Raw genomic sequence first — 12,773 nt, 5'->3', positions numbered from 1 at the left:
CCTTTATACCAGAGCATTGCATAAGGACCTGAGTGGAGCATAGGTTACAGTTAAGAGAGCAGTCATATCTGTAAATATCATGTGGGCTGGGCTCACAAACCAACAAATTGTCAATAGACAACTCTATTAACACATCCCATCCATAGGATGTCTGGAAACGTCATAGGGAATCCAACCGACGCATGTATGGCAAAGTACAGTATAGTACAGTCTGGTACTGTACAGTGCAGTTTGAATGGTACGGTATGGTGGTACAGTACGGAACAGTACCGTACAGTAACGCACCCAAATAGTGGCCACCCTTGACAAGTTGCCACTTGGACGAGTGGCCACCAACTGGCCACCTGGATGAGTGGACACCCAGACACGTAGATGACGTGGCGCTAAAGCGAGACCGGCCCAATGCCGGTCGAGTTCTAGTTGATATAACCGGGAATGTGTTGCACTGCTGCCAGGACCAAGTGGGGCTTAGACCTCTCAACTGAATTCTGGACAAAAAGATTCGATTCAACCCTCCAGGAGAAACTCCACGGAGGAGAGCATTACAATTTACAATAGTGTAGACTGGAATGAATAAATAATGAATGAGAGTCTCAGCAACAGTTGGAGAGAAAGATAAGGTGCCCTATTTTCGCCAGTGCCTTATCCCTTAACTTCTTTGCCATGCTTTTGAAAAATACATTTTTAAATGGTTCAAATAGCCGATTACAACGTGTCGATCTAGATCGGCTATTTGAAGTGTTTTAAAATGTTTCTTTTTAAAGTAAAAAGAAATCAGACCAGTCTGAAGTGAGTGGTGCAACAGTGCCCCCTGTTGGTACTCTAAACATAGGGACATATGGACATAGGGACATTGCTGTTCCTCATAGGGACTGTGGCTCAAGAGGTAGAGCAGGTCGTCCAATGATCCATGGGTCGGCGGTTCGAATCCCCGCTCCTCCTGTCTACCTGCCGAAGTGTCCTTGGGCAAGACACTGAACTCTATATAACACAGAGTGCTATATAAATGCACCATTTACCATTTAGGGACATTGCTGTTAAAGAAAATGCAAAGACCTTTAGGGATAATGGCACTGGCGAAAATAGGCCCTGAGATGTTCTTCGGATGGAGGAGCGACATTTTAGTGACCTTTTCCTTTAGACAAAAAACCTGTTCCACACAGAAAAACAACCCTCAAATATAGTTGCTTTAGAAGTTTATTCCAGAGCAGAATAAGCAAACAGCCTTCCACTCTGTGCCTCCCTAACATTATTTTCTAAACTAAAGGTCTTTGCATACTCGTATGTTTTTTTGGGCCGAATATCAGAGCGAATTTCGGAGCAAGTAAAAAATTAAATCGACCTCACTTTATGTTTTAGTTTTTTATTTCAGACTGGGGTCGATTTTATCAGATTTCATCCTGTGAGCAACGTGTCTTTGAAGAGCACAACGTACCTTATGAAAAGCAACATACTGTACAAAGACTTCAAAGACACAGGGTCTTGCACGTCTGACAATATGATGAAAATATGCAGCCCCACACGCACGTGCATGCACGCACGCACATAAAGTAGTGGAAGAATGCAGAGTGAGAGAAAAACACGGTGATATCCGCAGTGGAAATACGTACTGTACGGTACCAATGTGCAACCACCTTAGTTTGATGGCAAACTAACCAATAATAACCAGTGCCAATGATTTTCAGTTTTTTAACTTACCCATTTATTTAGACCTGAGGCCGATTCTAATAACGCCTTCTAAATCCTAACCTAAGGTTTCTGCAAACCTTCAAATTGCTACATGTTTGCTACATGTTATTTAAAGGAGCATTAACAGCATTAACACTAATGAACTATTGAACTAATGAACTAATGAAGAAGCAGGTAGCTGTCCTTGTATGATGACAAAGACAGCAGGGGTCCTGTGGCCCTGAAATGACATTAGTTACACATACATTTAAATGTCTCATGTGAGTGGTATTTACATGTTCCTCATGACCTCAGCAGCAGGGGATGAAACCCAGCAGGGGTGGTCGGAAGTGTGGCGGCCAATGAGGTTAGCCTCACGTTTATCCTGATAAAGAATATGTTATGGTAATTGAACATTTTAAGCCGTTAATATTTAATTTAAAGCAAAGAGGTTTGTCCTCAACAGTAAGCAAAACAGAATGCTGGTTATAAGGGACTACAAATGTATGTTCTTTTAACATGTAATGTCTATGGAGTGACGTCACATCAACACCACTAGGTCTGGAAAGGGGGCGTGGAAAGGGGCCAGGGAATGGCTGTGAGACAGGCCTATTATTAACTTCAGGTGTTGATCAGCGGTGACTGTGGGTATGTCGGTGCTTGAGCACCCATGAAGCAAAATGGGAACACAAATTAGCACCCCTGAGCTTCCCTTCCCCATGACTGTCGTTTTGTCACTTAGTCATAACTTTATGGACACAGGCATTCAAATGCTAATATGGTTAGCACAGACATTACAGGAGAGGGAAGCAACAATGATGTATACTTATAACATAATACATGTTTCTTTTTCTAGCAAAACAAATAAGATGGAAACCAAATCAAAACGTGACAATGATGTTGAAACAGACATGGATGGATCAGACTTTGTTTGCAGGAGTATTCAGCCTAATGGAGTCCTGATTTAACCTTCTGTGCCGCTGTAAGTAGGGCTGTAGCCCTGCTCCCTGTGCTGGAGCACTGGAAGCCTCCAAACTCAAAACATCACAGAAGGATAACTTCCAACGGCGGATACTGAGGTTATGGGGCGGTTTCCACCTCATTACCAGCATCTTTTTTGCAGCCGTTAAACTGGCAAATAGCACTCTCTTCTTGTGAAGTGTTAGGCTTAGAGATGAATCGTTATTTAGTAACAGAATGTGTGGTAAACACGGTATGTTTGTCTCGAGTATGTCAGACAGGAATATTGCTACCTTTGCCCAAAAGGCTAGTGGTAAAAAAATAAACATGATCTAAACCATAGATAGAGACCTTTGTTATTCTCCCGCAGGGGCACCCAGTTAGGTAAAGAAAAAGATAAAAAAAAGTACAGTTGTGTACAGCAAATGAGGAAAACGAGAAAAACATCAAGCATCAACAATACAGGCCTTTGCTGTTAAATGTATACAAAGTGAACGTGATGTCACACCATATAACGTAAATAGCTGGAAACCTCACGGCGCCACCTGTCAATGGCCAGGGGCGGGCGGTCACTCCTTCCAAATACAGTAATCAGTCTGTGCGAGGGATTGAACCTGGAACCTTTTGGCAATCGCTTTGTTCACCTCAGTGCTGTACAGAAAATGCATCCCGTGAGCCCCACTTGGGTGATAAAAAAGCGCTTTGGATAAAAGCGCTCTATATATAGCGCCATTTATAAACGTAATTCAGATTTGGGGATTTAGTGTGTGTGTGTGACTGTGTGTGACTGTGTGTGTGTGCGTGCGTGGGTGTGTTCAAGTTTGTCTTCAAGTTCCACACACCTTGAACAACACATTGAAGCATCTGGTGTTTGTTTTAATGCAGATATCTACAACGCAACAGCATCCAAGCTGTGAGTCCGGAGGCGTTCCGAGGATTGTACAACTTAACCAGGCTGTAAGTCTCTTATGTCTCTTGGTGTGATTAAATTAGAATAATCAGATGATATATACTTTGTTAGTCCCTGAAGGGAGATTGAGGTGTTACAGCAGCGTAATGTGTTATAATCGGCAAGACAAACAGAAACACATCGGACACAGATGCACAGTAAAAGATAACGTTATGCAACTAACTGCTTCCTTCACTCAAAGGTGCCAGTTTCAGTCTTGTTGAAGGACACATAGTTATTCTTATTTCTATGCAATGGCAGAGGCTGCCAGTGAATGGTGGACCTTGAAACCAACCCTGCAGAAGTCTCTAGTCGAGTGCTACTCCAGAATGTTGTGTTCAGTACTGCAGTGCACTTGTTACCAACAAGGATGTATCATGAGAATGCCATGGGTGAGCGAGAAAATAGCAGCCGGGAGAATGAGACTAACGGGACACTGCCAAAGAGAAATTGCTGCCAGCCAGCAAACTGGTTCTGTGGGAAGTTGGGAACCAACAAACGGGCAGTTGGGAGTCATATGAGGACGTCCAACACTAACATACGTGGATGTAATCAAGAAAGAGACGCAGGAGCGCAAAGCAGCAACGAGCTGTGACTTTCCTGTTATTCTCGAATTTCCATTTTTCATAAGCAGCAAGCTATACATTTGCTTTGATTATTTTGATTTACATTAGGAAATATTTGAGCCACTGTAATGACGAAACGAAAGCATCGTTTTCAGAGTTTCAGTGCTCCAGACTCGATGGCGGAAGCATTTAAAAATTGTGGCAGGCAACAGCTTGAAGGTCTTTCTATTTTCTTTTAACAATCGTTCGTTAATCATTATTGAGGCAAAAATAATGATGTTATTAGTGATGTTGATTTGTAGTCCTGTCTCGCTGCATGTGATGAGAGTGCATCTCTCTCTGTCACACCTCCAGGCCGTGCATACAGTACATCATGTACCATTTTGGCGGAGAAATCATCATCAATCATGATGCCTGCCATTACAACACATTTCTGTAATGGGATGTTTTTGTGCTGCCATTACAGCACAACCTGCGACCCATTCTAAGCAGCTGGGTGTAGTGAGCTGCCAGGAAGAGAAAATGGCTAAAAACCCTGCAAATGTCACTTTGAAGCATTGATCATGATGATCACAAAGAGTGCAGCCCGAATTACTGGGTATCAAAGTAAAATGAGCAGTTGCTTGCTTTGCTGTTATTATTACTGTAACCACAAATTATTACTTGCGTGCTCTGCTTGTGCAAGTAATAATTTCGCCTGGTCCGTATGCACCGTCCCAGCCAACCCGCCACTTTTGATGCGTATGCAAATAAAACAGCAAATTTGTGCCTGATTTGCTGGGACCAGATTACATAAATTACCATATTTCTTACGTCATTATTGAGAGCTAGTCATACATATAATATATATATAATCTGTAAAATAAAATAGCAAATTGTGCCTGATTTGCTGGGACCAGAGTACATGGTGTGTATATGTATGACTAGCTCTCAATGATGACGTAAGAAATATGGTCATATGGCCAATGCCAGAGTGTAATTGGTTTTCGATGGTGACGTAATGACGATATGTTTTAGTGTTGGGAGGATTAAAGGTAATGCTCCTGTGTATACATGTATGCAGGGACGGTGCAAACGCATCAAAAGTGACAGTTTATAACGGTCTAAAGTACTTGCGCGCTCTGCTTGCGCACTAGTTGGCCATTTATGGCCTACTAGTGTGCAACAAGCAAGTATGCACTCGACAGAGTGCAGTTCTAGTTGTTTATGTTTTATGTTTATTCAACTTTTCAGTTTGATCACAGGTTTAAAAGGACATGAGGTGCCATTAAAAACACTGAATTATTTTGCCGATCACAAATATAAAACTTCAAGCATGGCCTGCATGGCCAACTGATCGAGTCGCGGCGTTACCACACACCAAAAATAGTGGTTTTACAGCTCAATGCATCACGCTGCGATGCGTTGTGAGCTTGTAGTTAGGCTATAATTCTGTGTGCGCGCACTGGGCACGGCACATTAAGAAAGCTTTACTGCAGATGCGCTGATGTGGCCATGAGGGTCAGAGGGCAATTATTTCAATTTAAAATGCTACATTCCAGTTCAGGATGGAGATGAACGTCAAAACGGCAGGGCTAAAGCCCCCTTTCATGTCTGTGTGCAGAGTGCACATCTATGTTGACCTTCAAATGAATGGGCAGATATGATAAAGTACTTTCATTTTTCCATTAGTTATTTGATTATGTTAATCTTTTTTCTTTTCTGTGATGTTGCATGGATGTATGTCCTTGCGTGAAATCCATTATGAAATAGATTCCATGCATGAAATAACGAATTGTCTAATGGAGCTCCCCATTCATAGACCTATAATCCATATACCATATCAAACTTTTTATTTATTTATTTCCTTCCAATTATAATGACCCTATTGTCACAATCAGCATCCACCTCATCATCCAATTAAATCATTTAGTTTAACAGCAGAATCAATTAGTTTGAAATCATCTCAAAAGGCTTTCAGGAAGAAACCAAAAGTACACAGGGAGAACATATTTGAATATTATAACCACACCTGGGTGCCTATTTAAATAATGATCCCTATTAGTCACACAAAAATCACAGCACTCCATCTTTGACACCATGTCTCCCTGCCACAGGATCACAGCACTCCATCTTTGACACCATGTCTCCCTGCCACAGGATCACAGCACTCCATCTTTGACACCATGTCTCTCTGCCACAGGATCACAGCACTCCATCTTTGACACCATGTCTCCCTGCCACAGGTATCTGAGCTACAACCAGATTTCTGTCCTGATGCCGGGGGTGTTCCAGGACCTACACAAGCTGGAGTGGTTGTATGTTTTATCTTCTCTTTTTATCTTCTGGCATTTTAAATAACACGTGCAGGCCATGCATTACCAATCCATATTGTTGCCGTCGGGCAGAAACCTCTTAACTCTATATTCTAACATTTTGTGTCTTTCCATAAATTAAAACCTGATCATTTACTACTACACACAAAAGTATTTGTGCCACGTTTCTATCTTGTACCTTGTATATCTGCTATCTCAGGTGTGCCCAAAAGGTAGATTGTGATCTACCAGTAGATCACCATGGCTATGCATGTAATAATAATTATATTAATAAAGCTTTATTTATATAGCACCTTTCAAGAACAAGGTCACAAAGTGCTGAACAACAAGAGCATATAGAACATATCATACATCCAAAGGCAACAGCAAAAAACACAGAATAATGGCATATCTAAAAACATAAAAACATAAAAAGGTGAAAAGAAAGTACAACGAAATCACAACGATAAAGGATTAAAAGCTTTGTAGAAATGGGTCTTCAGGAGTGATTTAAAACTAGGAACCGAGTCGGCAAGCGTTCCATAATGAGGGTGCGCGGATTGCAAATAGTCGCCAATAGTCTTTTTGCAGCCTGTTTTTATGGTGGGAAGGGCTTTTCCCGAGGATCTCAACTCGCGGGCTGGCTCATAGGGGTCAAGTAGGTCTGAAAGGTAGGACGGAGCAAGGCCGGACCTAGCCTTGAAAGTAAAAAGTAGAATTTTGAAATTAATTCTAAAAGAGATAGGCGGGGATGGGAGTAATATGGTCAAACTTTCTTGCACCTGTTAGGAGGCGGGCTGCTGCTGCTTTTGGACCAATTGTAGTCTGTGAATTGATTTTTTGGAAAGACGGGTGTAAAGGGAAATGTAGACCACATGACATTCCCCTAAAATATATAATTAAAATGTATATATAAAAATTATATATAAACTGAAATCACAAAACCTCATCTGTCATTTTAATTAAGGTGACTTGATTGACATCAAGAAGAGCCTATCAGCTCCTTTCACAGGTTCTAAAGTAGGCAAAACCCCACAATGCAATGCTTTGTTTTCAAGAGTCAGTAACATTACAAAGAACCCAAAACCCTACCACTTCCATACAAAATAGGATGAAGACTTTTATCCCCACTATTTGCCATTCCAAGTGTGTTTGTCTTGTAACGCCAGTAGTACCACACTATTCCAAAGCCCCCTCATGTATTTATTCTTTATTCTTTGCGTGGGTAGATCATTGACATGGTAATTTAAAAAGTATTTGTAAACACATTTGACCTCCCAATGAACGGGCAGAACTTCATTTTCCATTAGTTATTTGATTATGTTAATATTTTCTGTGATGTTGCGTGGATGTACTGTAACACCAGATGTCCATATGTGAAATTACTAATGGACAGGAAGGAATGTCTCCGCATTCATATTGGAAGGATAATTATATCAGTACTGATATTGTCCTTCCAATATGAATGTGGAGACCTTCATTTGTCCATTAGTTATTTCATGCATAGAGAATCAGCTAAACTTCAAGCCAGCTTTGAGACTCTATTATGGGCTGTATTTTGCGTGTCTTAAGTACCAGGTCTTATTACCTAACTTGAGTAAAATAAAGACCTGGAGGCGTGATCAATGCTCTTTGGCCACTCAGAATAGCCAAATGGCATTGATCACGCCTCCAGGTCTTTAGTTTACTCAAGTTAGGTAATAAGACCTGGTACTTAAGACACGCAAAATACAGCCCCCTGTGTCAAAATTGAGAGCCTGAATGTTAAATGAGTTCTGTCTGGCCCTTAGAGTATATATGAATAGAGAAGACACCCGAGTTCTCCTCCCATCCACTTGCATTAAGTTGCTCAAAAGTGCATGAGGCGATTTCACTCCTCCTTCCTGGTAGGAACAGAGTGCATTCTGGGATGGATTTGCCCCAAACACATGAACGCGCTGCCGTTGACTATCATTGTGCCGTTTGTGCGCGTTCACGTATGAAACATTCGTTCACGTGTCATGGCCTCAATCACATGAACGTGCGCAATGATAGTCAATGATACTCGAGCTGCAATACCAAATTCGGCCAATATGTCCATTTCGCCTCAGGGTTTCCTCTGGGTGCCTTCTCTATTCATATATACTCTATGGTCTGGCCCCATTCCATCTCTCTCCAAAGGCAGTGAGCATTTTAGTCGTCTGTTTAATCTTAACCAATGGCTGCAAAACCTCTGCCTGGCAGCAGGCTATACACCTTCATTGATAACTTTGATGATTTCTTCTTAAAGAATGACCTCTTCAAAAGGGATGGTCTCCATCCTAATTTGAATGGCACAAGACAGTTACTTTCCAATTTCATCCATTGCATTGCCTTTAATGTCAATGTTAACACTCTTTGACACATTGAACATGCTGCATATCACCTCTGCCTCCACTCACTTCTATATTCCATAGTATCAGTAAGAGGCCCTGCATGCTGGTTCATCCTAGAGTCAATTTCACTAGCCTAGTCAGACCTGCAATTCATCACAATCAACCCCCCCCCCCCCACTCCTCCAGCCACCACCCCAATTTGAATGTCTCTTTTAAATGTCAGGGCTTTGAAGGAGAAATCCTTTCTATGTCAAGATTGTATCATGTCCAATAACCTGGACTTTTCCTTTATTACAGAGACGTGGTTGAAGGATGGCCACGTGGCCCCTCTTACAGAGACCCTGCCCCCTGGCTTTGATTATTTTAATGAGCCTAGAGTAACCTCCCGTGGGGATGGTCTTGCCGTTATTTTTAGAGACAATTTTAAATGCTCCCGAATATCCTTTGGTCGTTTTTACTCATTTGAAAGTCTTAGCTTTCTTAGCTCCCTCCTAGTCGTTTTAATCTATAGGCCCCCGAAAAGCACCGGTTTTCTAGATGAGTTCTCTGACCTCCTATCACTCATTATGCCAAAATATGACAGACTCCTTCTGGTTGGTGACATCAATTTATGTCTGCTGTCCAAGCTGTCTGTGCAAGCAGCTGATTTTATCACACTTTATGAATCATTTAATTTGGTTCAATCTGTTACTGGTCCCACTCACTTGATTTGATACTCTCATTTGGTTTCTCTGTAAATAATGTAATTATCACAGATTTCCCTCCATTTGACCACAAATCTGTGTCCTTTCAAACACTGCTTCCTTATCCTGCTCCCAAGCCCCTTTTATCGTCCCGCTCTCGTGTTTTTAATGCAAACTCGTTTTAAAAATGCCTTCCTAGCGGCTCCGCCCTACATCACTGCTCAGCCTCAACCCTCTGTGAATGAGCTAGTAGACCATTTTAACAGTAATTGCATACATATTTTGGACAAAATAACACCTTTCAAAAGTAGACATAAAAAACCAATCACCCTGCGTTGCTTAAATGATCACACAAGTGAAATGAAAAGACAGTGTCGTAGAGCTGAACGGAGATGGAGAAAGGATAGGCTAGCCCCATCCCACAATATGCTTAAAGAATCCATGGCTGATTATCAGATTATCAAAGAGGCGAGAAATGCTTATTTTTCACGTGTAATTAGTACACAAGTTAATAACCCCCGGGTACTTTTTCAGACCATCAACTCAGCAATCAACCCTCCCCCCAGTCCACCCCTTGAAGCATCAACAGAAATGTGTGAAGAGTTTCTCACACATTAATTTTCAAGTAAGATTTTAACCATCAGACAACAGATTATCCCTGAGCCTAGAGCACTAGGGTCGCCCCGCCCCCCTCCCTGCTATGCTCACTCATTTTGAACCAGTCTCCCTGTCAACCTTGGAAGAAATTATATCTCACATGAAATCCTCCACCTGCACGTTTTAGGACCCAACATTTTAACCATCGCTAATTGCTCTTTATCCACTGGTATTTTCCCCTCTAGTTTTAAGGCTGCTCTTGTAAAACCCCTCCTGAAGAAGCCAGCACTGGACCCCTCAGTTTTAGATAATGTTAGACCAATTTCAAATCTTTCTTTTTTATCCAATTTTTTTGAAAAAATAGTTTCAAATCAGCTTATTTCATTTATGGAAGGAATGTCTCCGCATTCATATTGGAAGGATAATTATATCAGTACTGATATTGTCCTTCCAATATGAATGTGGAGACCTTCATTTGTCCATTAGTTATTTCATGCATAGAGAATCAGCTAAACTTCAAGCCAGCTTTGAGACACTATGGGCTGTATTTTGCGTGTCTTAAGTACCAGGTCTTATTACCTAACTTGAGTAAAATAAAGACCTGGAGGCGTGATCAATGCTCTTTGGCCACTCAGAATAGCCAAATGGCATTGATCACGCCTCCAGGTCTTTAGTTTACTCAAGTTAGGTAATAAGATCTGGTACTTAAGACACGCAAAATACAGCCCCCTGTGTCAAAATTGAGAGCCTGAATGTTAAATGAGTTCTGTCTGGCACTCTGGCCCTTAGAGTATATATGAATAGAGAAGACACCCGAGTTCTCCTCCCATCCACTTGCATTAAGTTGCTCCAAAGTGCATGAGGCGATTTCACTCCTCCTTCCTGGTAGGAACAGAGTGCATTCTGGGATGGATTTGCCCCAAACACATGAACGCGCTGCCGTTGACTATCATTGTGCCGTTTGTGCGCGTTCACGTATGAAACATTCGTTCACGTGTCATGGCCCCAATCACATGAACGTGCGCAATGATAGTCAACGGACCAGCGCTGGCTCGAGCTGCATACCAAATTCGGCCAATATGTCCATTTCGCCTCAGGGTTTCCTCTGGGTGCCTTCTCTATTCATATATACTCTATGGTCTGGCCCCATTCCATCTCTCTCCAAAGGCAGTGAGCATTTTAGTCGTCTGTTTAATCTTAACCAATGGCTGCAAAACTTCTGCCTGGCAGCAGGCTATACACCTTCATTGATAACTTTGATGATTTCTTCTTAAAGAATGACCTCTTCAAAAGGGTCTCCATCCTAATTTGAATGGCACAAGACAGTTACTTTCCAATTTCATCCATTGCATTGCCTTTAATGTCAATGTTAACACTCTTTGACACATTGAACATGCTGCATATCACCCTATCACCTTTGCCTCCACTCACTTCTATATTCCATAGTATCAGTAAGAGGCCCTGCATGCTGGTTCATCCTCTATCTAGAGTCAATTTCACTAGCCTAGTCAGACCTGCAATTCATCACAATCAACCCCCACTCCTCCAGCCACCACCCCAATTTGAATGTCTCTTTTAAATGTCAGGGCTTTGAAGGAGAAATCCTTTCTATGTCAAGATTGTATCATGTCCAATAACCTGGACTTTTCCTTTATTACAGAGACGTGGTTGAAGGATGGCCACGTGGCCCCTCTTACAGAGACCCTGCCCCCTGGCTTTGATTATTTTAATGAGCCTAGAGTAACCTCCCGTGGGGATGGTCTTGACGTTATTTTTAGAGACAATTTTAAATGCTCCCGAATATCCTTTGGTAGTTTTTACTCATTTGAAAGTCTTAGCTTTCTTAGCTCCCTCCTAGTCGTTTTAATCTATAGGCCCCCGAAAAGCACCGGTTTTCTAGATGAGTTCTCTGACCTCCTATCACTCATTATGCCAAAATATGACAGACTCCTTCTGGTTGGTGACATCAATTTATGTCTGCTGTCCAAGCTGTCTGTGCAAGCAGCTGATTTTATCACACTTTATGAATCATTTAATTTGGTTCAATCTGTTACTGGTCCCACTCACTTGATTTGATACTCTCATTTGGTTTCTCTGTAAATAATGTAATTATCACAGATTTCCCTCCATTTGACCACAAATCTGTGTCCTTTCAAACACTGCTTCCTTATCCTGCTCCCAAGCCCCTTTTATCGTCCCGCTCTCGTGTTTTTAATGCAAACTCGTTTTAAAAATGCCTTCCTAGCGGCTCCGCCCTACATCACTGCTCAGCCTCAACCCTCTGTGAATGAGCTAGTAGACCATTTTAACAGTAATTGCATACATATTTTGGACAAAATAGCACCTTTCAAAAGTAGACATAAAAAACCAATCACCCTGCGTTGCTTAAATGATCACACAAGTGAAATGAAAAGACAGTGTCGTAGAGCTGAACGGAGATGGAGAAAGGATAGGCTAGCCCCATCCCACAATATGCTTAAAGAATCCATGGCTGATTATCAGATTATCAAAGAGGCGAGAAATGCTTATTTTTCACGTGTAATTAGTACACAAGTTAATAACCCCCGGGTACTTTTTCAGACCATCAACTCAGCAATCAACCCTCCCCCCAGTCCACCCCTTGAAGCATCAACAGAAATGTGTGAAGAGTTTCTCACACATTAATTTTCAAGTAAGATTTTAACCATCAGACAACAGATTAT

The 12,773-nt window shown here is 41.7% G+C and overlaps 1 protein-coding gene across 1 annotated transcript in view; it reads left to right on the top strand.

Moving 5' to 3' along the window:
- rxfp1 (relaxin family peptide receptor 1) overlaps positions 1-12,773 on the top strand; it is a gene marked incomplete at both ends in the record, with an annotated part of 68,095 nt that overhangs the window by 34,570 nt on the left and 20,752 nt on the right. The window contains 2 exons of the mRNA XM_080773474.1: positions 3,514-3,585; positions 6,369-6,440. Coding sequence (XP_080629600.1) covers positions 3,514-3,585; positions 6,369-6,440 — 144 coding nt within the window. The remainder of the gene's footprint in view (positions 1-3,513; positions 3,586-6,368; positions 6,441-12,773) is intronic.

Source organism: Protomyctophum bolini (assembly GCF_963924005.1).
Source record: "Protomyctophum bolini genome assembly, chromosome: 10".
Taxonomy (NCBI): domain Eukaryota; kingdom Metazoa; phylum Chordata; class Actinopteri; order Myctophiformes; family Myctophidae; genus Protomyctophum; species Protomyctophum bolini.
The sequence above is the reverse complement of the archived record's forward strand: the minus strand, read 5'-3'. Positions and strand labels throughout refer to the sequence as shown.